At 41.7% G+C, this 27,586-nt stretch overlaps 1 protein-coding gene across 1 annotated transcript in view; it reads right to left on the reverse strand.

Moving 5' to 3' along the window:
• Positions 1 to 27,586, reverse strand: part of nek7 (NIMA-related kinase 7) — a 62,454-nt gene that overhangs the window by 23,882 nt on the left and 10,986 nt on the right. The window contains exons 2-5 of the mRNA XM_078258643.1: positions 14,662 to 14,749; positions 6,993 to 7,133; positions 5,579 to 5,641; positions 1,663 to 1,773 (exon numbers count right to left, since the gene is read on the reverse strand). Of these exons, the coding sequence (XP_078114769.1) occupies positions 1,663 to 1,773; positions 5,579 to 5,641; positions 6,993 to 7,133; positions 14,662 to 14,715 (369 nt within the window). The 5' untranslated portion in view covers positions 14,716 to 14,749. The remainder of the gene's footprint in view (positions 1 to 1,662; positions 1,774 to 5,578; positions 5,642 to 6,992; positions 7,134 to 14,661; positions 14,750 to 27,586) is intronic.

The following is a 27,586-nucleotide window of genomic DNA, read 5'->3' on the forward strand; positions in this document are numbered from 1 at the left end:
AATTCTGAGATGGTCAGAGAGAGAGAGTAATAGAGAATGAGAGAGGGAGAAAAAAAGGAGGAGAGACAGCGTGGAGGACGAGAAATCAAAAAGAAAGAAAAATGTTAAATTCATGCATCGGGGGGGGGGTTACATATGGCACACTGTTCAAATGTGTTTACTTCACATTACGGCCCAAGGAGGGGAGGCTAATCCATGGCACGCACCTCTGGACTGCCACATTAGAAAAACAAATCATTTGGAACTGTGAAGGAAACAAATGGTGAGGAGGAGAGGCATGTATTTGTGTACATGACTGTATATTGTCAGCAGCCATAAGGAGATGACAGTCTGAATGCTCCCAGCATCCTCAGTTGCTTAGCTAAGATAGCTGTGACGCTCAGTGGTTTGTTATCTTACCTCTTCAGGCTGCCATGATGCGTCTTTGTAAAAGTGCATCTCTGAACATTTGCCTGAGTGCATGTTTCTGTGGTTGGGGCTGCACATACTTTGCTTACACAGTATACCATATGTATATATTCAGTGTGTGTGAGTGTGAGCTGAGCCTGCCATGTTCACTCTTGTACCGCTAATCCTCGCCTCTCCTAATTTGCTGTGTGGAACTGTGCGGATGTGGAGCTGCATCATTTATGCATGGAAGAAGACCAGGGTTTTTTACATGCACACCACTAATTTGCTATACTGGCAGGTTTTAATAATAACTGGGGGTTTGGTCAAACTCAAAGACGAATAACATGGTGAGCCTGGGATGTAATCGCTACCACTTTTGAACAACCCGGTTCCTTCTGCTCCAATTTCAACAACATCCCCACACAAAAAAAAAACCTTTTGATTGATCCAGGTTTAAGACATGGTCAACTCGAAACATCCATGTGGCTTAAAGCCACACATTATGTAATTTATTCTAATATACATTTGCTTATATTTGACTCAATGTTGATTTTATTGGTTAGAACCATTGAAATGATTACATCTCTCTGAGCGAGATCTAGCCAAAGTCCTTTATTACATTATTACCACAAATGACAGCTTTTGTGGCAAGTACCTCAACTCAAGAATTAATATGTAAAAGATATGAGGTATAAACGTAAGATTAAAGGCAGATAAGTTATGCTCAGTATTTGTTCATACCCCCTACATACAACACATGCTGGAACTTTATGGCCATTAATCATTGTTCGATTCTTTACAACTTCCCTTTCACAGCCTATACAGACTGCTAAGACTAAATGGGGTTGCAAAAGGCCTTATGTTAGTTGGTTTTTGGTTTCAGTATGGAATGGGTGATTCAGATTGACTAAGTGTCCAGGTCAAAATCCCGTAACAACCACCAACCACAAACCACAGACTCCCTTCCGTTATTAAAAGGCCACATCAGCAGTTTGACGTTTTCATGACAGCATTCCTTATGACACCAAATGTGTGATATGGTGTTGGACTGATTATTTGGTCAGGTATTAGATATACCAGAATTTCCCCTTGGAATAACAAGACACTGGATTTTTGGTATATCTGACAAACCAAGACAGTTGAGTCTGAATGTTCCTGTGTCCTGAGTGTTACTTGAAGTATTTCATGACCACATGATCAAATCAACTGCACTTCCAGCAGTCTGGGCAAGGGTGTTAGCTAGTGGGTGTGCTGTTGTGGAGAGTTCTTTACCTTGATCATACGTGAGAGGTCCCCTGCATCCGCTAGCTCCAGCACAATGTTCAGCTCATTGTCCTCAATAAAAGACGCATGGTACTTTATCACATTGGGGTGGTTCAATTGCTGTGGGAGAAAAACACGACATGTCATGGAGAAGGAAAAGCAGAAAACATGCAGGTGACACTCGTCACATTAAGGGCTTCCATGGTCACACTACCTAATCGGAGAGTGAAAATCATTCACTGTAGAAGCTACAGACAGTAGCATCTTCTTGCAAACGTGTTACACAATTTATATCAAAACAACCTTATCAGCTGATAAATAACAGAGGTTCATGCCATAAGTTGTGTGCTTTCATCACCAATTAAAACAACAGTTAAATTCATGTTTGGAATCCATATTTATTAAGTGTGGACCTAATGAGACGTTTTGTCCTCCAGTGTGACAAAGCTGGGTGACACGTCACAACAACCCCTCTGCCTGTGAACACATACACACACAAACACGCACACACGCACGCCTGACAGGCTGACATGGCTGGCAGTCAGAAAAACAAGCATCCCAGACTCATCTCTGGCTGCGATTCCTTCCTGTTGGTTGGTCAATAAAGCAGGAACAGCATTCCCTGTAGTAAACAAAAAGTCTCTATCCATCCAGAGCAAGAACAGAAAAGGGGGAGGGAGAGAGGCGCAATGAAGGGGAAGAAACAAATGACACAGTGACACAGACAAGCAAAAGAATGATGGAGACAGGGCGGGGTGAAGAGGTAGGGAAAGAGAACAAAGGTGAGGAAGGAAGAAGAAAAAAAGGAGAGGAATCAGGTGAGCATAGTTAGAGAAAGGGGGAAGGGAAAGATGGTGACATGTGGAGAGCTGGAGACATGGAGCTGTGTGGCGTGGCAATGTCGAGAGAGAGAGAGAGAGAGAGAGAGAGAGAGAGAGAGAGAGAGAGGGAGGGGGGGCGTGTGTGAACAGACGGAGCAGTGTGACACGCGTCCTCCACTCGGCTCTGCTTTCTCTGCTGTGATTAAAGAAATGTTCATGCTCCGGATGATCCCAAGAAGAGGGGAGGAAAGCACAGTACAGTACGCAACACTACACTCTCCACTCTGTCTCTGCATCCCTCCACAATCCCCTTTCGCATTCGTTCTCTCTTTCCCTTCCTCGTGTCTCCATCTTTTCTTTCTCCCTCCCCTGTCCTCTCTTGCCAGATGTATTTTTGGCTCAGAGTGGCAGATCTGCACAGCTCCACACTGTAGCACAGCCAGAGTGTGATGACAAGTCGTCGTCTCCCCCCTCCCAACCCATTCCTCATCCACAACTTGAACCTCAGGCGGAGGATGCAGAGAAATAAAGAGATATGTTCACATGCAGATGTTTATGTTAATGATGAATGCAATGCAACAATCATTCATTGGGAAATATCACATAGTTCTGCATGGTTATGTAATTACACATGCTTGCTGAGACCCACCAGTGTGTGTAATTACTTAATCATGCAATGTGATATATTTGGTGAGCTGGTGATGTGTTTCAAAGAAGAACAAGATACTGAGTAATGCAATCTGATGGTACAACATCAACCATGATAAGAAATTAGGTTGCAGTGTATTTATAAATGGAATTACACGCTCATATGAAAGCAGCTGGTAAGAATTTGAACAACAATATTAAATAGATCCAAGTGTCCTTCAGCTGCGAAAGTTTAAGTAAAAATGGCTTCTAATGTCCATCACCAGCAGAAACTAATGCCTTGTGTTGCACGACATATTGATATTTATCACTTCAATGAACAAGAAAATGAGTAGATATGCAATGTTGGGTTGTTTGTCCATTAGAAGAGAAACTAAATAGGTACTAAACTTGCAAAAGAAATGTATTGCTCTTAGAGAGACCTAAAGATTAAACTGAATTTATAGTGTGTGTGTGTGTGTGTGTGTGTGTGTGTGTGTGTGTGTGTGTGTGTGTGTGTGTGTGTGTGTGTGTCAGGTTAAATGAAGCTGGTTGCTGCCAGTTCTGTCTTGTCAGTAAACCTCTGGTATAATCTAATCAGATTCAGAACCCAGACATGCATACACCACACATTTTTGCAAAAACACAAAACACAGAGAAGCAAACATAGACATAATTACAGCTTTTCACTGCTGATTAGGGCAGGTCATTGGTCATCAGAACATAATCAAGGCTTGATAGTAACCCACAAGTGAGTGGAATTTCAAGAATGGAGAAACTAGCAGTGATCAGGCTATATCTGCAACCAACATTCCTATCAGCGAGGATTTAGACAAAAGGGCAGAGTGAGATTCTAAAGTTGAAATCATCACGCCAGAACAGGAAAATACAGATGAATGGGCAGACAAACACAGACAGACAAACAAACAAACAAATAGGCAGACCGTTGAAAGGCCATGACTCTGTCTGTGTGTGTGTGTGTGTGTGTGTGTGTGTGTGTGTGTGTGTGTGTGTGTGTGATCATGCGCCAGTATGTGTGTCATTCCAGTCGGTCCATGCCAGTGTGCCTCTCATTATTCTGATTTGGCTGTCTCCTGTTGGCCTGTCTAGTAGGGGATAAGGCAGAAGGACTGTCTCTCTCTCACACTCAGCCCTTTATTATCAGGCTGGCTGGGCAGTACAGGGCCAGGCATGTTCACTAGCAATCAGCTTACAGGATGAAAAGAAGGGAACAAAAAGCTCTGAGGGGGGAAGACGAGCAAGGAGAGGGAAAGGAGGAGGGATGGATGGAACGAGAAAACAAGTGGGTGAATAAGACAGACAAGATAGGAACAAGCAGAAGGTAAAGGACACAGAAAAATGGGTATGAGGATCCATTTAATGAGAGAATTAAAGTAAATGCCTAAAGGAAATGAGAATTGTAGTCACCTGGCAGAGTGTGACATTTAACCCTGCCCTGACCCCTCTTAGGAGGTCAGAGACACAGATCCAGGCGAACCCTGCTGTCTCGTGCCGTCAAGTCAGTGATCTCTGCTACTCAGATTACAGCTCTCTACAGGGTTTCGCCTGCATCTGAGTATTGTTGTCTATGATTGGCCCAAAGAGCCCCGGGAGCTTCACTGATGTGTTTGAGTGGTACAAACTAATTGGTTTGTTTTCTTTCCCTGTGTATGTGTGAGCATGTGTATGTGCACAAACTGCCTGTAGTGCACAAGCATGCGCAGAAAGGCTTCATATATGGAGGGAAAAGCTATCAGGAACGAATGAATGCACACACAATCAAACCACAAACACACACAACTTTGACATGCATCTAGGATCTTGCAGACAGGGGGAGATATTGAAGTAGTCATTAGTTTGTCAATTAGTATTTTAGAGCAACCCAGCTGACACATGTTTATGGCAGCTTGATAAATGAAACAACTTCATGGGGTGGGAGGGAGAGAGAGAGAGAGAGAGAGAGAGAGAGAGAGAGAGAGAGAGAGAGAGAGAGAGAGAGAGAGAGAGAGAGAGAGAGAGGTAAAGCAAGATCAGGAAAGGGAGGAGGCAAAACATCAAGAGACAAGTGCTGATGCACTGTTGCCCGGCTCTGAACATTATAAAAAGATAAAAAACAATAGTTTTGGCATTTTAAAAAAGAGTCAATGTGAGCCTGGAGGGATGTTACACCGGTAACACACACACACACACACACACACACACACAGGGAGACAGTAATACACATGTACTGTACAGTCACACACACATAATCATTCACATTTTCACTTGTGTGCACAAATACTCAAACACCCCTCTGCATTCATAACCATGCAAGGAAGCACACGCACACACGTGCATGTGCCCACACATCAACACATAAAATCTGTGCCGTCTGGTGCAGATCAATTGTTTTCCTGTGGTGGAAGGTATCAGCTGAGGCACCTTAAGAGAACAGAGCGCAGAGCATGACGCCATCTCCCTCCTCTCTGGTTCTTTACCTTAAGGAGATCTATCTCTTTGATGCAATCTTGCCGAGCTTTGGCATCCATCAAGTCGAATATCTATCATCAAGAGATCAAAGGGGGAGAGAGAGAGAGAGAGAGAGAGAGAGAGAGTGTTATGACATATTCAAGAAATGATAAGATGGAGAGATGTAGAGAAGATAAGGGGAAAAAACACAAAACAGAAAACATGGTTGCTGTTATCTAGAGGGTGGTGTTGTTCACATCTGAGTAACACACACAGATCCCTGTGTAAGGTGTGTGTATGCTTAACCATAATAACATTATATCCTCCTGGTGGTGTGTATGTGTGTATAGTCAGTGAATACTGAATGTACTGTATGTGCGTGTGCACATTCCCCAAGATAACTGAGTCATATTGTGGTAGAAGGTAAATTAGCCTACACAGCACTTCACCACGACAAAAAATACAAATAACTCACATGCATGTTTAAGTGTGTGAATGTTGTAGTGGTTCCTCACTGTCGGAGTGGTCAATAGTATTTAACAATTTAAAAAAAAATAAAAAATAAAAATAAAAAAAATACTGACAAAATTAAGAATCTGTAGCAGTGTTTCCATTCACACATTTTGATGCACATTTTCAAGTATTACATTATAAAAAGCTGAATGAAAACGGCAAAATTCAATACAATTGTCTCAAAAATCAACTCAAAAACAAAGAGTTGATGCACTAAATGGGACGTGGAAACGCCTTTGCCAAATAAGTTATGATGTAGCGAACATTTAACTCACATGAATGATCAGCTGTTTCTGCTGTTGCCCACTTCCCGGATATTCCCATAGCGTCTTTGTGTCTGGACAGCATGAAACACGGCCAATACTAGCTGACATGAACGAACGATTAAAACTTGCCCAATTGAATTAAATACCCATTTTCAAGGTGACTTGGTTTGTTTCCGGTAAGCAACCTCTACTTCTTTTACTAAGTTTACTGCCGGATTACAGCCATGCGTACTTCAGACGAAACTACGCTGTAGCATAGTTTTTTCGTTATTCCAAACCAGTTGATAGAAACATGCCAAATTTGCATTTCTTGTTTATGACGTTTCAAAGGTACGCTTAAAATTCGCTTGACAATTGAATGGAAACACGACTTGTTACTCTTTTTGTAATTTATTTCTTAATTATCATACTTTGTTGAGTTTATCAAGTTGAATCAAGAATACCAGTGTGTGGATTTATTACTTTCTACTACAGTAGAATGAAGGTGAGATCCCCAGTGCTTAATTGCCCATAAGTGTGAGTATATTTGGTTGTCGGTCTGTGTTTTTCTGGTGACAGACCGTCTCCGGTTACCCATTCATGAGGAACAATAGTTCAACATCTCACTGGCTGAATTGGCTGCACATGGTATCCAAAGTGGTGCATATTACTGTGTGCGTCTTACCTGGACTTTCTTCAGGGCCATTGACGTGTTGTCTAACAGGTACCTTGCCCTGTACACCTCACTGAACTGGCCCCGTCCAATCTTCTTCTCAATCTGGAAGTTTGCCAGCGAGTTATGGCCCATGTCTGGTTGCAATGGTTTCTGAAAGAAAACACACACGCATGCATAAATAAAACATCCTATTATATAAAATGCAGGCACCTCATCATTCCGCCTAAGTTGCTTAAGTTCACAGGAATCCAAGTCATCTTCCTTCCTTTGTCTGCCAAGTTCTATCACTGACAGTCTGGCACTGGGCCACAGACTACAGGACTCCTCGCCACACGATTGGCTGTGCAGGCTGAGACACTCAACTCACCTTGCACAATAAATAAACCAGAATGAGCCCCTTGGATATGATGTGTGAAAAAAAAAGCACAGAGCAGGCTGCATGACCTTTCCAGCCTTTTGGTAAACTTGTACAAGGCGTCGGCGGGAGCAAACAGAAGGTGACAGATATCAGAATGCCACATGTCACCAGCACTTCTGCCAATGTGGCCGTGGAAGCAGCTCAGAGGCAAGCGACTTGGGACAGAGGGAAGAAGACAAAGAGGTCGAGAAAGTCAAAAATGAATCTCCCAAGCATTAAAACACACAAGAAGGGAGTGTCATCATACTCATGGTAACTCTGTCAAACTGCTTCACTTACGTTTAGCAGTTTGACAGAGTTACCATCAGACCGCAAGCCATAAAGGATTCCCTCAGTCACAAAGGAAAACCATGAGATCCAGGAAAAATGTACCCAACCCAACCAAAATACTATAAAAGGGAAACAAGTTTAGCTGTGTGGTTAGATGGGCAACAACTAATGATTATTTTACAACTGACCATGACTTCACTGATGACTTTTTAAATTAATCAACTTAACGTTTAGTGTAAAATGTCAGAAAATTGTGAAATTGGCCATTATGATTTCAAATGCCCATGGTAACCAATCCAATTGCTTGTTTGGTCCAGTCAATAGTCTTGAACCCAACAATATTCAATTATATAAAGCAGAGAAAAGCAGCAAATGTTTGTTTTTTCTGACAGCTGAATAAATGAACTGATTGTTTCAGCATCAGGATTTAACCATAAGATCATGCCACATTCTTTATTTAATAATGCAAAAACCTATATATTTAATTTTGACAACAGTCACGTGGAGTGATGTCATCAATCACTTAATTGTCTGTATGCTGACAAAACCAACCCAAGACTGAATATTAATAAATACAAAGACACTTAAACATCGATAGTGAACAGGACTGTTTATAAAAAGGTATAAGGCTGGGGTTGGGGCAACCAATGTTAGCATTTCATTGTTTTTTAATGTTTAAAGTTGACAGCCAAAGGAAGAGGCGTGAGCCAATTTGATGCCTTGTCCAATTAACACTTAACACCGTCGAGGTGTGTGCATTTTTCAGCATGACACCACCATCATCCCGAGCTGTCTGAGAGTCACAGTGACAGAGAGCATGATGCACTTACAGGAACTCCAAAAAAAAAAAAAAATGCTTTGCTAAAAGCTACCACTGAATGCTATAACAACAGTAACATATTGTTCCAGTGTGGACTTTACATATGCTATAAATTTACATAAAAGAGAGGAAAAATGCAAACCTACACAAAGATCTACAAGGTGTGCCACATTGTAAGTGTTGCCATATTGTGCAATGACTTGTCATAATGGTGACAGAAGCATTTGTGCAAGGATAAATGATGGACAGTTTGAGGTGTATATATTCAGAGAGCGCGAGAGAAAAAGAGAGTGAGAGATGGGGGCGGGGCAGAGGACAAGAGGGCATTGCTTTCATTCGCTGCGTGGTAGCTTGACAAATGTTAGCATGAGCCTCTAAAGCGCTGTGACAACCGCCTGCTGAGAGCACAGTCTTGCTAATGTGTCCTGGCATGCCAGCCCCCTAATCACACATTTACATATGCAATGACCTACATTTGCATGTCAGATCGCACACTGTCCGGCATGATTAACAGTGGGCACCTCCCTGTGTGGAGTCGCCCTGGGTGGCAGCAGAGGCCGTGCGAGGGCGGAAGAGAGGGCTGGAGGGAGGGCGGCTTTTTTGGCAGCCAAGGGGCCGGGCTGCCAGGCAGGATTATGTCAGCCAGCGGCCCCGGCATTAGACACTTCATTAGAGCTAATCTGTTTAGCAGTGGGCAGTGTATGTAAACTTCACAGGCCATTTGCGGCACCTCTTCGCCCCCTGGCCTGGCCTTCAAAGGGCAGCCAGGCCAAAGCTGAGTGACAGGCCGTCTCATCTGCCGCACACGGGTGTCACACAATCAGGAGCTCCCAGCTGAAACACAAGGCCCCGACAAACATAAAGGGAAGTCACAGAGGAATGACCCTGAATGATGCAGGGGTCAGTGTCTGAACCAAACTGGAAGGAGACGGTTATACAGACTACTGCGTGTAAGGATCTAAACTTGATTGTTCATGTGTATGTTAAATATGATGGAAGAGCACAAAGATGAAGGGTTGACTAGTGGACCTTTCAGAAGAACAGTGTATCTATGTTATCTGAATGGGTAAAGCATGGCACAAATGCTGCCAAGGGTACACGTTTGATTCTTTCTTGGGGTTTTCCATTTAAAGAAAAAAAGAAGAAAAATAATTCAGAAGGCTTGAAAACAAAGCTGCACATTAACCTTATATCAATTAATCACTTTTTTACATTTATCCATCACAAAATTCTCATATCAGTGTTAAGGCGTAAACAATGAAAAGGAACACAAATCCTCACAACACTGGCCAATATGGAGTCATTTAATAATTGGTAAATGACTATCAATTCGGGGTCGCATTAGACTTTCCGCAGTAGTCTGTGTTTCTGGTGTTACCTGGTGGTCAGGCATACACAGATTATTTTACTTGCCCACTGCCCCTACCATCGTTTAGTTCATTTTCGTGTATCAGCACCCACTAAATATGTCATCGAAGTCGGATGAAGGATGTTACAATTATAAAGTGAAAGTGACTGCTCCGTACAGCAGCAGCAGCAGCAATAGACGATGGCAGGGGATTCGGTGTCAAATCAAAAAGCAAAAGCACCTATTTGGCAATGTTTAATAGAGAACCTGATAACGTTAATGAGGCAATCTGTAAACTGTAAACTCCGGCGGCTGCCATGCAGCCAGAACGCGGTGCAGCTGCGCCAGCTACGCAGCAGAAGCTCGACCGGACAGGCCAGAGATCAAAGAAAGAGCTCTGTAAGCGCCACTGACAAATATCTTTTCTTGTAAAATGTCCGGTGTAATCGGTTGCACCGATGTTGTCACAAGTTTATTAACTGGTGGGAAAATTTCCTCACCTTGTCATCCTGAGGTCACATGTCAAATGGCAGAAATTATCATTTACTATAGACCTTGAGACAAAGAAAAAAGTAGTGATAGGCCCTTTGATTATTACCGTCTCTTTCTAAATTCTGATCTTCAGAATACAGACGTTCTTCATGTTTTTCTTGACTTACATTTCTGTGGTGTGATTATACTATTTTCACTCACATCATTCTGGTTGGTGATGGGGACAAGCTGCAGGGGATGGAGATAAGTGGCAGGCAGCCGTGCAAGGCATTATGGGTAACGTCTGTGAGGGACAGTGTATCTTGGGTATAAAGGTGACACACAACCGCCATGGGCAACTCACTAGCAGGGGGATTGAAAGAGAGAGAGAGAGAGAGAGAGAGAGAGAGAGAGAGAGAGAGAGAGAGAGAGAGAAGAGCGAGAGACAGCGGGAGAGCACACAGACAGCTCATCGAAGGAAGTGTGATACGGGCTGCCCAATAATGACACCATTGCCAAACACAACTGACAAGACACATGGAGAGTGGAAGAGGGAATGCAGAAGACAGGGAGAGGGAGAGAGAGAGTGAGGGGGGGGAGACAAGCAGCAGAGGGGCGAGGGTGTGATGTGACAGCCCAGCAGAGCCAACGGCTGCCACCGAAAGGCCAGCGGCGGCAGAGAGGTGCTGTCTCCCATGGAGAGAGACAGAGAGGGATGCAGTAACAGAGAGAGAAACTCAGGGCACGTCCACACTAGGCCGACTAAATTTAAAAACACACCTCTCCATTTTGGCACACTGAACCAGCATTTTACATACTGTAAAATCTCCAGAGTGAGGCTGTGGCTGCGTATTTTGGTGTGGAAGGGGAAAACAGCATTAGCCAAAAGTATAAAAAATGAGAGGAAATGAGAGAAAAGAAGGAAAATTACATGCAAGGGTCCCAGACATGAACCGGGGTAGATGTAGGTCAGTCGGTGCCTTAACCCCTGGTGCCTTAATGCCACCAGAGTGCCCTGTGATCACTCATTCTAAACCTTAATATAGCTGATCCAGGTGAATACAGTCATTTTTAGTATTTATTTTGTCAGACTAGTTTGAGATCATAAAGTAGTGACCAACATTCAGTGCAGACAGTACCCTAGAAAGTACTATTCATTTTGTTAACAGTTAGCATAAACACACAAGTTTTTTTTTTTTTTTTTTTTTTAAATCAATTGGTTTGTTTTGTTATTGTTTAAGCAGTTTAGTTGGGTCAGGGATCTCCACAAAACAACCACACAACTCGTATGGAAAATTAGTAATGTCGATGTTTCCAAGAGAGACATGGAGGGATACAAGGAGCGACAGAGACAGCAACTGGCAGGCAGGGAGCCCCACTCCCACCCCCCACCAGTCACCTGCCCCCTTGAGCACGGCACCATGCAGAAATTTCTCAGCCAAGCGCCAGGATTCACCCCAAAGGTGCTTATCGTTCTTCTCCTATCAATCTGCTCCACAACCGCACTGCCTTGTCTCAGCGCTTACAGACAGATCCGTGACTGTCAAACTCTGCAGTGACGATCAAAATCTGATGTGAGGGGGCCTTCTCACCAACCCTCCCACTCACTCAAAGAGCAAATGCGCCATTAAAAATGCACATCTTACCAGCTCATCTCGTTTACCTAATGCATATGCATCATACCTCCGGGACCAAGAGAAATGATATTGCAAGCGATACTGAATATCCTTCATCACATATACAATTCAGATTTCTTCAGGAGGAGGCTGGTGTTTCCCCCACCCCCCGGTGCTGCCAAGCAGACTGAACCTTGGGAAAGTGTGAAACAGAAACAGGACTTGTTGAAAGACACCCATCTGGATGCTGCTTAGACAGCCATCTACATACTCTGACTCTCTCTCTCTCCATCTCCCACTAAATGTGAAATCAGTTCAGCGTCTTCTGTGAGAGTGAAAAAAACATGACGCAACATAGAAGGTTCACTGTGCTACCAATAACCTAAGCACAAAAAGTGGGCCTGGAATTAACACTGATGTAAACTGCTAGAAATAGGCTGAAAAAAGAGAAATCATTAAGCCTGAACAATAACACACAATCAACTGTTGGGAGATCAGTGGAAGATCTAGTGTTGGGGTGTGTGTGTGCGTAGGGGGTGTTGCCTAAGTGAATATAATCATTAGAGCTTTTATCTGACTTTCTTCTGTGTGCAACCCAATTATCCTTAATTTTGCATTTACAAATCTTAGAATAAATTAACCCCCTTGGCAATTCCAGTGTTAATGTTGCAGTGCCCTTGCATACGCAAGAAAAACAACAACTGAGAGTGCAGGCCTATTTTTAGTTTCGTTTCTTTCTCCAGAATAAATCCACATTTTCTCTGGGGCATATGGATGATCCTCTTTGTTTAAAGTCTATTCAATAGTTATGGAGGCAAAAACATCCTTCTGGAAAGAAATCAATGGACCTGATGTTGGAGGGCGGTATTAAAATCCAACAATGACCAGATCTGCACAGAGCAAACCTGAGTTGTATTGAACCAAGAGAGGCGTGCAGGGAGGCCAGGCTCTGCCAGCCTCCAGAGCTCTGATCAATAGAAACAACTCAACATTCATCCACTGCTGTCTATCTCACACACAGGCTACAGCGGTCTGAAGGATGCTCTGACTGAAAGGGACAACTTGATTGAAATTATAGTAATATAGAGTATTTACAGTTCAAATTGTAAAGTAGGTAGGATACTATGCTTGCAATGAATGGATGAGTGGGTTATATCATCATAAATTATCGAATATGTCCCCTTTTGAATAAAACTACAGGGAAACAATTTGTGATGCCACAATCCTTATTGCATTTAACATCATCACTCACTATATGATAGAATGTGACATGACGGTAATACATGGTCACGGTGGTATAATCTTTTATCATGGTGCATTTCCTAAAAAAATAAATTGAAAAAAACTCTTCAGACATTTCATCACATTTATGCAACAATCCTGTGAATCTAATACTGCCATTTACGAGGCCTGCAAGACCTGAAACATTGCTCACAATGGCCCAAAACAACCAGAGACTGAGTATAAGACTGATTATAATTCAGTAGTGCGTTCCATGTGGGGACAAATGAAAGATTAAGGAGGTTGCTTTTGAGCCAGTAGGTGCAAAAGCAACTGCCTTAAGTTTTCATTTGTACTGAACAAACAACCAATCTAGTCCTCATCACTATAATAATGTGCTGGCCTTAACCAATGTAACCTGTGTATGTTTACTCACTATGTGCAATTCCTATATTCAAACCTTGCATTTTTTTATTATGCGTAACTACCTTATTATGGGGCATGTGTAATACGTTACTATATCAGGGCCTGTGCAATATCCCCTCAACTATTTTTTGCTTGGCCTAAAGCACATTGTGCTGTCAAACGATTAAAACATTTAATCGCGATTAAATCGCATTAATGTCATAGTTAACTCGCAATTAATCGCACATTTTTATCTGTTCTAAATGTCCCTAGATTTCTTTTTGTCCAGTAATCTTTTTCTCATTTTAATGCTCTTATCAACATGGAAAAGTGGATCAGCTTGCTTTGTGCTTTTGTCGCCTGGCTTTGACGAGGGGGCGGAGAATATGCATCAGCTGTGTGCTTGGCCATCAAGTGGTATTTCAGACTGGACGTGCTACGATGATAGCTCACTTCACAACGACAAAACACACAGATCACTTTGGTCTTGTCAATGGAACCATTTGGCAGCTTTTTAAAAGTAATCTTTCTATTCAGAATCTTATTGACATCCATTTCGGCGTCTCGCGCTCGCCATCCACTCAAAACGTGACGTTAGCCTACTACTCTTTGGCCGGCTCGCAAGCCCAAAGAAGTGAGTGCGGCGTGCCTGTTGTTTTGTTTCCCGTCTAGCTAGATCCGGTGTGGTGTTGTAGTTTTTCTAACGTTACTAGTTGTTGCAACAGCATGTGGGAAAAAAAAACGCCAAAGTTTGCTATGCCAAAAAGAACATTAATCTCGCGATAAAAAAAATTGACGCTGTTAAAATGGGTTTGCGTTAACGCCTTTAATAACGCGTTTAACTGACAGCACTACTTGTTATATATTGTTATGTACTTCCTGTCTGTTGATGTTTGGTGCATGTGTTTGCATACAGCTGTCAGCGCTTCTCTTTGCCCAAGACAAATTTCCTTCGGGACAATAAAGTTTATCTTATCTTATCTTATCAAAAGGTATGGCAAAATACTTTTTATGCAGCTGACAATTTTCATCATCTCACTTTATTTGTCATCCTAACTTACCACCCAGGTTAGCTAATTGGCTTGTGTTCATGTGTGTGTGGAGTTTACCTGGGGTTGAAAGACTGGCACGGCTGCATGCTGTCCTTGTGGCTGCGTGTCCATATCCACGGTGATAGGAGCTTGATCCGTTACACCTCTGAGAACAACAAACACACAAAATAGAACTTCTGGTTAGCGGTCACTTCCTTTAAAAAAATATCTAAAATTCTACAATAACATTTCACAACAGAAAATAATAACCTCAACTGGAGAACTGTTCTCAGTTGTTCAGCACTAAACTATTGAGTGCTGGTTGCAGCCAGAGTGTCCAGTTTCAGCAGAACTGGATCCCATGGCATGCCTGTGGGTCCCTCTCAAGTTGCAGCATAACAGAATTACAGCAGGCAGTGATATTAATCTGAACAAAGTAAAGATAATGCCACTCTGTATTTTCTTGGTATTCCTCCAAGGAAGCTTTCATGGGAATGTCTGGTTATACCGGCATTTTACGCAGTTCCACTTAATTTTCTGTTTTCTAAAAGAAATATAGGTCACACAGAGGGGAGTGTGTTTGGTATGGGTGTTTGCCACGGTGCTGTATAATTGCATGTTCTGGCATGTAAGCAAGCTAATTGCATAAGATTCTCCACCACCAGTTGCTTGGCCTATCACCACACTTAAAACAGACAGTGCCATAATATGAAATGTTACCGGATATAATAGTTTACACAAATCTTGAAAAGTATAATGCAACACATATATTATTCACCAATACAATTTGCCTATGAATCCAGAGTCTCCTCTCCACTCATGCATGTGGGATGAACTCTGAATTTAACAGATGCTCTTGGATCATTTCCGTGCATGCTGTCTGCAATGCACACACTATCGTTACATAGTCTAACAATTAAGACCAATTTACTCATAATTTACACACGATGCAATGCATGCATAACACTATGTGTCACGCACAAGTAAATGCATATGTGAGATGAGGTGTTTGCAAGTATTCAACATACAACATTAAGCTAAGGAAATGCGTGCCCACATATTTGCTGTGATGTTTGAATGTGTGGGCACATGCAGGCGTTCACATGCATCTGCACACAGGCTGGGTGAAAGCATTAACGAGCAGAAGCTATCGACAGAGGCAGATAAAAAAAAATCCAGACTTTACATATTCAGTAGTCAGTAAGTGGATTAATGGATAAATGGACAAACACATTAAAGTTCTACACAAATCTAAAGGGACACAAAAAAACTTCACAGTGGGACATTTGCATGTTTTTTTTCCACTAGAGTGAAGGCCGTCTGTCTGCGGATCTGTCAGTCTGTCATTTGTGTCTTACTAACCGTCTCTGGTCTGTCGCCTCAAACCTCCCTGGCCAATTAAAAAAAAAAAAAACCTGGTACAATGGAGAGGAGAATAGCACAGAGAAGCCGTCTCTCCCCTGATGTTGTCAGTCCCATTCACTGAAGGTTAATAATGATAATTAGACATCTGCAATATACAGTATATGCATGGCACTATAGGTGCATGTTTGAGTGCGTGTTGGGGGTCTTTAATATGTGCATGTAAGAAAGCATGTGTATGTGTGCGTGTGAGAATGCAAGTAGTTTGCATATTCTATGGTTGTTTATTTTAGATTAGTTCAGCTTTTCTTTCCGGGGGTTCGCCGGCCTTCATGTGAGCTTAGAAGCTGGTGAAAATAACTGTTTGCACAACACTATTTCTCCTGGGATTGCATTGACTATACTGGGAATATTGTTGTTGTTTTTTATTTTTTAATTTACATTAAAAGCTCGTTTCAAACAAGTTTAAATAAATTCACATGTAAAATAAGGTTTACATATAATAAGGATTTAAAAGCACCCACCGCTAGAGGCAAAAAGGCAAATTAGAATAACTGTTAAATGTCCGATGCTGAATCTTTTGGTTCTTATTTTTTACTTAATAAAACCACTAAAGAAAAATAATTTTTGAAAGCCAACTACTGCTGCCATGATTTGTGTAAAGGCCTAACAATGACACCATACCGATGTTGATTACATTTTGACTGTTTCCATGAAAACACTAATAAAAAGGACAATTGTAGGCTACTTGTTCCCATACTCACCATAAACAAGTTGAGATCTGAGTTGAAAATGTAATTCTACACAAAACATAAACAACGGTTCCAGTCACACAAAAGATCTGCACTACTCTGCTCTATCCACACAGCCACCTTAACATTTTAAGCACGTGTCTTGTTACGGTAATAAAAGGTATTACTAGGGGTGGTACGGTTCACAAAATCCACGGTTCGGTTCCTATCACGGTTTTCGGTTCTGTACGGTTCTTGTTATTTTTTCTTTTAATCTTTAACACTCCAGAAATATACTTCAGCATATGATATATAGCTAAAATTAGCATATTGAATGCATGTTGCACAATACATGCACACAGTGGCAGTTCTATCTATGGTTTTATTTCTGCGGTCATCATTAGGTAACATGAAATCCAAAATGTTCCCACACACCAGACTATATACGACGCTAGCGCATCCTCCAACTCCAGGCAGCCTTCCTCATCTCTCCCACTTTCCATTTCTGCATGTGACGTGACCTGCAGCACTCCACATTCCACCTGAGGAGAGGTCGGCTCGGCACCTCTCAAAATCTGACGAAAATCTTTTAAACTGACCTTTGTCGATCAAAAAGGCAGACAGATTCAGCAAAAGTGTGGCCTATTTCTCGCTTAAAATGTTTTCAGAAACACTTTTCGGTTAACTATTTTCGTAAAATACGAGATCGTATTCAGAACGAGACGCCATTAGAGTCCGTTTTGAAATTCGGGAGCAGCAAGAACCACGTGACGCGTTCGTCCAATCAGCTGCCATGTGTTGCGTTCGTCACGCTCATCCCGCTCGTCGTTTATATACTGTCTATGGTCGTTTCCAGTAAGTGTTTTAACATAGGTGTCGAAAGTGGGCACTACGGCAGTAAGTGGTTAGTGCACATTAACAGTGTACTGACGAACCGTGCGACACACACTCTGTTTTCCTCATTAACATGCAGATCTTTGCAAGGTGTTTTACAATTGGATTAGATCACTTATTCTGTAGCGAGAAACCTGCGATCTCAAAGTGAAATTTAATGAATCATGTGCAGTTAGCATGTTCACAAGACAGCACCATTATCATACAATGTGTACCATAGTTAGGTGATAATTGTAGACCTTAGCCAGGCAAGCCTTTGTAATAATTGGTTGAGCCTTTTAATTTGTACCCGTTTTTAATTTGGCTTTAAGCCCTATTAAGACAATCTGAAAACATTCTGGATAAGCATTGAGGGCTAGGTGAAAATAGGACCTATTAGACAAAGGCTGACTGGATGGCTGACTAGCTGGGTGTCGTGGCATTTTGATTTGGGTGTCACAGGGGACTTTGCAAGTCACCCACCCAGGCGGCCTTTCTGCATCTTGTAGTGATTTTTTGCACTTCAGCCTTGTGTTTTGTTAGATTGGGGCTGGCCACCTCACTCCTCCCCTTTGTGTTTCGGACTGTCTATGTGTCAAAATAACCAGCGGGCATCGGAGCTCCCTGACGTTCTTTCGCCTCCCACATTAACGAGATCAATTAAGACTGCCATCTTAGATTAAAACACACCAAGAAACAACACAATTAACGAAGCTAACGCAATCAAATGAGGCAAGGTCACACTCTCGTGGCTCGCATTCACACACAGTTTATGTAATGTGCAATTCATCAAAAGCAAAGCCTTGTCCTTGTGACCGGACAAATCAAACACATAGATTGATTTTGACTATCATCATGTGAAACTTAAAGCTACTAAAGCTCTCTCTCCATAAGCCCTTCTATGCTATTTCCACGGTTTCTCTCATCGTCTCTGATCCACAAAAAAGGTCCTGCTCTCATCACAGGAAGGAATTTTTGAAAACATTTGGTGGCCACAAACAGCAGTGGAAACTCAAGGTGCCAGTGTTTTCTTGCGATTTTGGCAGCAGTGGGGCAGCAGCAGCAGCTAAAAGCTAAATCCCCTAACTATTCATAGGCATGTCAGAGACTAGTTCAGAGCTTTGGTCTGAGACAGCTGCAAATATACAACAGAATAGACCCATCTTTAGAGTGCGGTAGAGAGAATCAATACAGGCTAAAAATGTGGACACACAATATGCTCATACCTAAAATCTTGATACGTTTTAGGTCTCGGGCTTTACCACTTAGACTCATGTTTTAGTGCCTTCGGCATCATCTCGCAGCTGTGAAGTCACAATCAAATCGACTGTCAAACTATTACCGTATATTATTATACTTGAAAACAAAAACAAAATGTCCACAGATTATCCCAAACCATTCTTACCATTTCCATAACAGTTAGGCCGACAGGTGTAAAAAATATATCATTAATTTGCAGATAAAAATTGGCGAGATCTACAGCGCATTGGAGCAAGAAATCCATTTATCTCTCTGACAAACTGATGGTTGTTTTTTTGTTGAGTAGTGAAAAAGAACTTTACCATCCAGACCACCAACCATTCAGTGTAAACAAACACTGTTTTCTGACTGTGTTCCATCTAATGTGAGACTCCAGCCCGACATTCTCACAGCAGGCCCAATCACACGGAGGTAATTAAATGATAGAGGAAGGAAGGGAGAAACAGAGCGAGGCAAAACAAGAGTAGAGAAAATGATATTAACAAGACCATTCATTCATTCATTCATTCACCAGGGAAAATGCACATTAATCACCATTTCAGTTTCCACCTCAATATAAATCTCTCTCATCATCTCTCATCCCCCTTTTCTGTGAACAGTCTTCTTTGTTCTCACACTTCCAGCACACATCTGATTTGTTCATTTGCTTTTTCCTTATTTGCGACACATCTCCAACTCTCACCCTCTTCCTATCATACTCATCTCAAATCTGTGATTCCTTTTTTTTTCTTTTCCTGTGACATACAGTATGCTCTATTACGCATTGTGCAAAACTCTACACTCTCTGCTCGACAAGAAATAGACTTTACGTGAAGTGCAGTTCCCCTGAAGGCCATAAAATGCTGGCTCCAATAAAAAATAAAAAAATCCACCAAAAGGGCACTCCAGCGATTTATGTATTGCACTTTCATAAAGTTGGGGGACTCATCTGATGACATCATCAGGGTTATTTTTTTCAAACTTTGGAGAGCTCCCTGCAGAACCATGGAAGACATTATACAACCGTTTTCACAGGCAGAGCAGTATTTTACATGATGAGTAAACTGAGATTCATAAATAAAATCATTGAAGTCAATGGAAAAATCCCTTTTTCCTCTTACTTCTCCTGATCTATTGAATCATTTACACACAAAGATAAATCTCTTATAATCCAATCTGCATCGGAGCGTTCTTGCTTGACTAACGGGTGACCACCCAGGATTTCTACAGAGATTTCTGTACAACCAACTGTGCCAAGCACACCTCTGGTTAAAAACATTTAAGACTTTTTTTTTTTTTTTTAATGTGACCATAAATCTTTTTATTAATTTAATCTTCTTCGAGATTCCAGGACAGATAGGCAATAATGGACAGATCCTCGCTATATCACCACTCCACATTTTTAAATTAAACTCACTGTTTACATTAAACATTTACTAAAAAATAGTGGCTAACTGTGTTCAACTAAATATCATTTTCTGTAGCTTGTTTATTAGTCTATATCGACAACGTTTCATTTACGGGATTGTTCCGGTGCCGCCAGAACACAGTGGCCGGATGTCCCTCTTTTCGGCCACATGTCTCTCACCTTCCACTTTCTTTGTGTTGGCATTCTAAACTCCGGTCGATTTGGGAAACATCCTCTGAGCTAGAACCGACAATCAAATTATATTTATCTTTTTGTTTTAGTTAAATTCTCAGCATACACTCGACAGCCATTTTATTTCAAAATCTCCCCTCCCTACGTGCACACGTTCCACCAAACCAAGTTCATTCCTGAGGCTATTTTGCAGAGGCCCCATACCTGCATCCGGCGGCCGCCCAAGACGATTGTGATTGGTGTAAAGAAATGCCAATAAACCAGAGCACGTTTTTCTCCTATCCCGGAATGTTGAGTGGACTAGCCAGACCCTCCTCCGCAGCTCTGTGGAGATAGTTCTGGCAATGCAATGCAAGACTACTTGTTTATAGATCTATTATGCTGCAGAATTGTTCGACTTTATCATTTCATCATCGGACAATGAGCTTTTAGTTCAAATCGCTCTTAAAAACAAGTTGGCTTTTCACAACACTGTGGACAACAAGTTGTCCCAACGTTGACATAAAAAGAGCACATCTTCAGTCAACTGGGTCAAAACTGAGTGGGAGAAGCCAAAAGTGAGTAAGGGACAGCAGGGATGGAGTAAGACAGAGTGGGACAGATGCAGAACTGAGAAAAATGGCAGGAGAGGAAAAAGAGAACCTTGTTAGCCCTGATGTGTTCACGGTCCTGTGAGAGACGGTGTGGAGCTGTGCACCACAGAAGCTGGCAGTGGCTTTAGCTTCTCTTTAATCCCCATTTCCTCCCTTCTGCATTATTCATTTAAAACAGGAGAAGAGGAAAAACAAAGAGAGTGAGCCGATTATAAAAAGGTGGATCAAGGCAAACTGGAAGGGAATAGGGAAGTGAAGGGGAAGGGTCCTAGAATTAAGCGGCCCCAAAGAGAAGAGTGCTAAATCAGCTCTCAGTCCAAGGACAATAAATATGAACACAAACTGATGAGCGTGGGTCTAAGGAGGAGAGAAATGAGAAGGGCAAGAAAGGAAGTGAAGAGAGGGGTTGGGAGGGGGGGGGGGGGGGGGGTTAAAAAAGGAGAGGAAAAAGAAAATAATGTGACACTATCCGGCCTGGGTGTTGGATGCGAGGGAATCAAAGGCACCTTTGAGGAGCCAGAAGACGACAGTGAAAGTGCTAGAAGAGTGGTGTCCATGATTACAAGAAGTGGAGAAATCTTTGAGTCTGTGCTCATGAAAGCCCACCCCAGGCCTCGTCTGAAACCCCTGCTTGACTAACACTGATGATACAGAAAGAGAAAAAAAAAAGGAAGAGAGAGGAAGAGAACCACTAATGATGGAAGGGTCCGGATACTACAGAAGCAGTGCACTCTCCAATTCATTTTAATCACTATTCAAAATCATTAGCCCAAATGTGCGAGCACTCGTGTTCGTTGGACCACGAGCCGAGAGAGAGACAGAGAGTGGGAGAGGACCAATTACACCTCAGCATGTGAGCCAGTCTTTAAAGCCTTTGAGTAAGACGGTCCAAGTCTTGATGGAATAGAAAATGAAGAGAGGAAACTTTATTGTCCCTCAATCTAAAAGAAAAAACACAAAGATAAGGAAGAAGCCTTTGAAAATAGGCTTTGCAAAGCCAGCCAAACATACTACAGTACAGAGTCAAATCATTTAGCCTAGACTTTTCCGTTCCCCAAATCCAGCTACAAAAGCATAAAGTTAATCAGGGCACCAGTCAGCATGAGAATAGTAACGAATCTCAACAACAAAACGGACATCAAACAGGATTTATTATTCAACAGGCAGAACATGGCTGGATTAATGGCTAGGTCTCTTTCAGACTTTATGTATCTGATAAAACTCAATGTGGCTTTTCAGGCTCTATCAACTATAGCCTGAACAAAACTGGATTTGTTTTTTAGGCCAAAACAGATTTCAATGTTTAAAAGTAAAAAAAAAAAAAAAAAAAAACGGATAATATTGTTATTGTTGTATCCTCTAAACACAGAAAATAAGCAAACATTTTTATATGGATTTTATATGGATTTAAAAATTGTGACCAAGACATGACTCGACTGAGCGGGACATTTTACAGTTAAAAAATAAAGTTTATAAATTACATCAAACAGATCTTTGGCATTTTTAAAATGCAATTTCTTGTCACTTATTGGTAGACATATATGCACATACCAGTATACCTGCAATGAGCTAAAACTGGTTGATATTTCAGCTTAGCCGACTTCCTGGTGTAGCTCTGCTACCTCTAACTCAATGTGAACGTGTCTGCATAATGTGTTTTAGAGTTATATACTGTATGTGTGTCTGTTTTAGTGCGATATTGTTGTACAACTCAGACCTTCACCTTCTCCATAGTGTAGAGAGCAGAGAGAAATGATAAAATAGGGAATTAAGACAAAAGAAAACCACCAAGATCCACAGGGACACTACAAGGCCAGTGATCCATAATGCTGCTTGCTAACTATTTATAGCCCTTCTTTACATTTTTCACTTTCAGATTTTTATAGGCTAATGATTATTTCACTTCAGAAGTAAATAGCACAGCACAAATAGCCTGGGCTTCATGTGAGGCCTAAATTGATTTATTCCCCCAACAATCCAAATAAACGAGCACAGTGCTCTGCTCTAGTGCGAGTACATTTCACCTACTGAAGCCGTTATAAAATACATCTGCACTATCACCTGACCTTTCATGAGCCAGTAATCCCATTAACAACAGTGGGCACTCCTCTGTCTTCATCTGTGTGTGTGTGTGTGTGTGTGTGTGTGTGTGTGTGTGTGTGTGTGTGTGTGTGTGTGTCTGCACATACACACATGCACATTTGTATCCCCTCCTATCTCAGTTTTTCTTTCGCATTTTCAACCACTATGTATAGTAAAGATGTCCACCATTGACAAAAGAACTCAAGGACATGCAGGTGCCAGCCACTCTCCTCCACTTTCTCCTTTGCTCTTGTCCTCCCCACCTCCTCCCCTCTGTGCTCTGTTGCTCCTGTGTGTTGTCGACATGAGCTGGCACGTGGCTAAAAGCCCAGGCCACCTCTCAGCTCTATTGTCCTGCCCACTCCACAGCGGCACTGACGACTCTCTTGTGGCGAGGGGCCCTTTGTTGCCAGCCTGTCACTTTAGCAGGTGCCTTACAGTAAAAGGCAGGAGCCAGCCAGCCCGCACCGCTTCGTTAGTGCAGCGCACCGTTTGATGTGCTCATTTCATCAGCCGGAGACGGCAGCCAAGGAGGATGCTAATAATCACTTGAAAAACAAAAACATTCCACTCAGGCTTGTAAAAGATAAACTCCAATTTCAATGATAAAAGAAGAGTGACAGACAACCATGGTACCAGTCAAAAAAAGACTGCCAGCCACACTACCCATCTTTCTTTTTTCCTTACCACCCCCCTTTTCCTCAGTGAAACCAATTCGTACTGTCAATCACTGAGAATAAACAAGGTATATTGACAAATTGCTGACTGTGTAAGGAAAGACAAAATCATGTGGGCAAAGTATGCAAAAACAGAGCTGCATTTAAGACAGCTGTGTGATCCCCCAGAAACCAGCTTAGTGTGTGAAGGAGCAGTCTGTGTGAAGGAAAGAACCCCCCCAGGCGTTCAGGAGAGGGGACCCTGGGGATTTGGGCTATGCTTGCACACCCTCACTACATTCACAGCCCTTCAAAATGCCATATCACCATCACACCTCAGTTAAAATAGAAACTGAATGCATAATATGTGAAAGAAAATCAAGAGCACTTAATTTAGGCTGGCTGATCTAGCTGCAAGTGATGCAATAGGTTCTTAGACTGTTCAAGGGACTAATCATGGATGTAGTTCCAACTCCAGGCTGCAATGGTTTGAGAGCAGAATTACAACTTTCAGGGTGCCACATAAAGTTTAGTGCACCATTATAGAGGAAATCTTTGAGGCTCAGCTCAGAGAAAATGAAAAAAGTATGGGTGTCTGATTTATAGGTCTGGGTACCAAACATCGATACTTTTAAGCACCGACCAGATTGCCTCCGTAGTTTCTAGTATCCAAAAATGCCTTGTTATTCTATACCTAATGAGTACAATTTGTCAGCATCAGTAAGCCAATAAGCATGCAGCATGCTTGTACCAAGATCTAATAACGTTTGTGATTGGCTGTCTAACATTACACATCGTAGAGGCATGCAGGAAAAACACTATGTTACGCACAGAGACTGGGCTCACGTGTATAATTTGAGAGGCTTGACTACAGTGTGCGTCACATGTAAGTGACAGGTGGAAATATTTGTTATGTTGTAATTTCTTTTTGTTTAAATGGATTTATAAAATTGGTATTGATTCATCATTCAGGAACCGGCACCAGTAATGAAAATGTTTGAACGGTACCCATTCCTACTGATTTAGGGCTGCAACTAATAATTGTTTTCATTAGAAATGAATCTACCATATTACCACCAATTAATCGATTGGTCTATTAAAAACATCCTAGAGTCCAATGTGACATCATCAAATTTCTAATTTTTTCCAAAGCCCAAACATGATAATGTATTTATAATAACAAAACAAAATAAGAAAAGCAATTAATTGTCACAACTGAGAACATGAAGCCATCGAATTTCTGACATTGTTGCTTGAAAACGATTGATTACTAAAATCGTCAATCGACTCACTTTCACAGCTCTAGTCTGATTTCTTTTTTCTATTTTAGGAGAAAGCAGTTCACATGTGGTACTTTAATGTGAAAACCCCTTAAGTAGTTACATCACATCAAAGCACGGTATAGCATGGCCCTTTATATTTCAACTCTTCTAAATAGAAATACCTTTATACTGCAAGCTACCAGACCTCAGCAAAACAAAAGTGGAGCAAAAAATGCCCATATCTAGGATTATTTTATTATTAAAGCAGCTACGGTATTTATTTAGGGTATTTTTAAAAGAACACCTCTCACTTCGTCTGAACATTTGAACCAAATATCCACACCCAGATTTGCACACTGCAGTATGATAAAGATCCCACGGCTTTAGGTTGCATTAGTGCCCTTTGGCAACAACTCAGGGTCTTTCACAATGCAAAACAGAGCATTGCACAGCAGAGCAGAGCTTCCAGTGCTCCAGGACCAATAAGGGCTTTGTTTGTTAGCCATGTCACTGACTGACCACCAAATTAGCATTCACCTCTGGCAGCAGGATATCGGATGTGACATGCTGTACCACAGGGCTGTGGCTCTGCTTGTCTGCAAGGCAGACACTAGAAAAAAAAAATAATTAAAAAAAACATAAAATAGGGACAAACGAGGGAATTTCATGAAAAAATAAAATGGAATGCCAAGCTCACTTTTTTTGTTCTGTTCTAAATTAAGCATTGTTTTACATAGCATTCCACCAGTATGAGTATGCCATTTCTGTGTGAGAATACCATGAGTATGGTCTTCATCAGTACAGCTGTGTTTTCTGAAGCCTAATCTCGTGATCATACTAAAAGGAGTCAACAGATGAGAGCATCATCATCTACGCAGTTCAGATTCTGAAATGACATTACCCTTCTTTGTCCTCTATTAATATCTATAAAGGAGGAGATGAAGCTGCAAAGAAAGAGGCAGCCAGACACGGCCCATGTAAACTAAAAATTGCATAAAAGCTAACAACCAACAGATCAAGAAACTTGTATGTGAAGTGGTACAGGACAGTTACAAAGAAGACTTAATGCGGCATTTGCTGTTTAAACAAGAAATTAAAGTATAATAGGTGTTTTTAGAGAGACTACAAAGCGACAACACCAAACACCCTTCTAATCCATTTTTATTCCAAACCAGCATTAGTGCCTTCTACCCTGCATGCAGTTCTGGCTGTTACTGGGTTCTAGGACAGCAATGATAAAGAATCAACCGCTGTACCATCTCTGTGTTGTTTGGAGTTGCTGGGGCCTGTCATTTGAGTTTCTCATCTATAAAACAACCATTAAAAAAACATCTGGTGAATGTAGTCTATTTTCCCTTCACACAAAACCAGCAGTCTATCATGCTCCCTTCAAGCAGGTTTTTCCCCTTTCTCCCTGGATAGTTTAAAGCAGTTACCCTGCGTCAGCATCGAAGTTTGTCTAAGAGGAAATGACAAGAGCAAGATGTCCAAGTCATTAGTAATGTGAGAGGAGCAGTTCCCAGGCATGTCTCGTTACATAGTTGAGTGCTAACGTGAGGGCTAAGGGCTCGTGTTGGGGCTTTTCTGGGCCCAAGCCTTCTCATATACTCTGTGGGGGACGGGGGAAGAGGACCACAACCCTTCAGCATCTCCACAGTCAATAATGAAAACATCCAAGACCCTGAACCCATAACAACCTTAGCTCAACAAATGAGGAGAGAAAGAGATACCAAAACACAAATTGAGAGTCCACACATTAATGTAATACACATAAACACACACACACACAAACAGACGCACACAGAAATGAATGTAAAACTGGATGCATATACTGAGTATACTAATAGTGGGCCTATGGGAATGTGGCTCCACAAAAATCAAGCTTGGCTCTGGTTCGGTTTCAGCCTGCTGTGGCTTCTGTGGTGGGCCCGTCTGGCGCACACACACACACACACACACACACACATCTAACCAGATCCAGAGCACTGCTACTCAATCAGAAGTCAAATACAGTAAAGTTTCTGCATATGGCTGTGTGTACACCCATTTTGTTGTCATACTGCCAAGGAGGATTACGCCTTACTATAAAACCAACAATAACGCAACTACTTCAGTTGATTCCAGTAGCACAATATTTCCTGGTTTAAGATCACATCACACAGAAATGATTCCGTTTGACCACATATGTAAATTTACAAAGCAAAGCCAAATTACCAGCTCAAGGTAGGGTGAGGTGTAGGGGATTTCAAGGTTTTGGTTTTCAACATTTGAAAAATAGAAACCGTGTGATGATTAATAACAGGGGCGCAGGCAGGCCTGCATTATTGTTTCTAGACATATGGCTCTGTCTGAAGAGGAAGTGTACCTTCGAGGAAAAACTAAATAAAAGGACAGAAAATAAATAAGGAATAATGTGACTATATAAAAGCCAGTCAACATTTTTGGATTGGGTACTTGATAAAATAAAGTCACCTGGCTTCTATTTCTTAACTTACCACTTCTCTATTACACATCAATATTCTGGGAAAATAAACATATCGTCCGTCTATTTTCTGTGCACAGCAACGAAGTGAGAAATTAGTCATATTCTAGCATTTCAATCACT

Source organism: Sander vitreus, chromosome 9, assembly GCF_031162955.1.
Source record: "Sander vitreus isolate 19-12246 chromosome 9, sanVit1, whole genome shotgun sequence".
NCBI classification, from domain to species: Eukaryota; Metazoa; Chordata; class Actinopteri; order Perciformes; family Percidae; genus Sander; species Sander vitreus.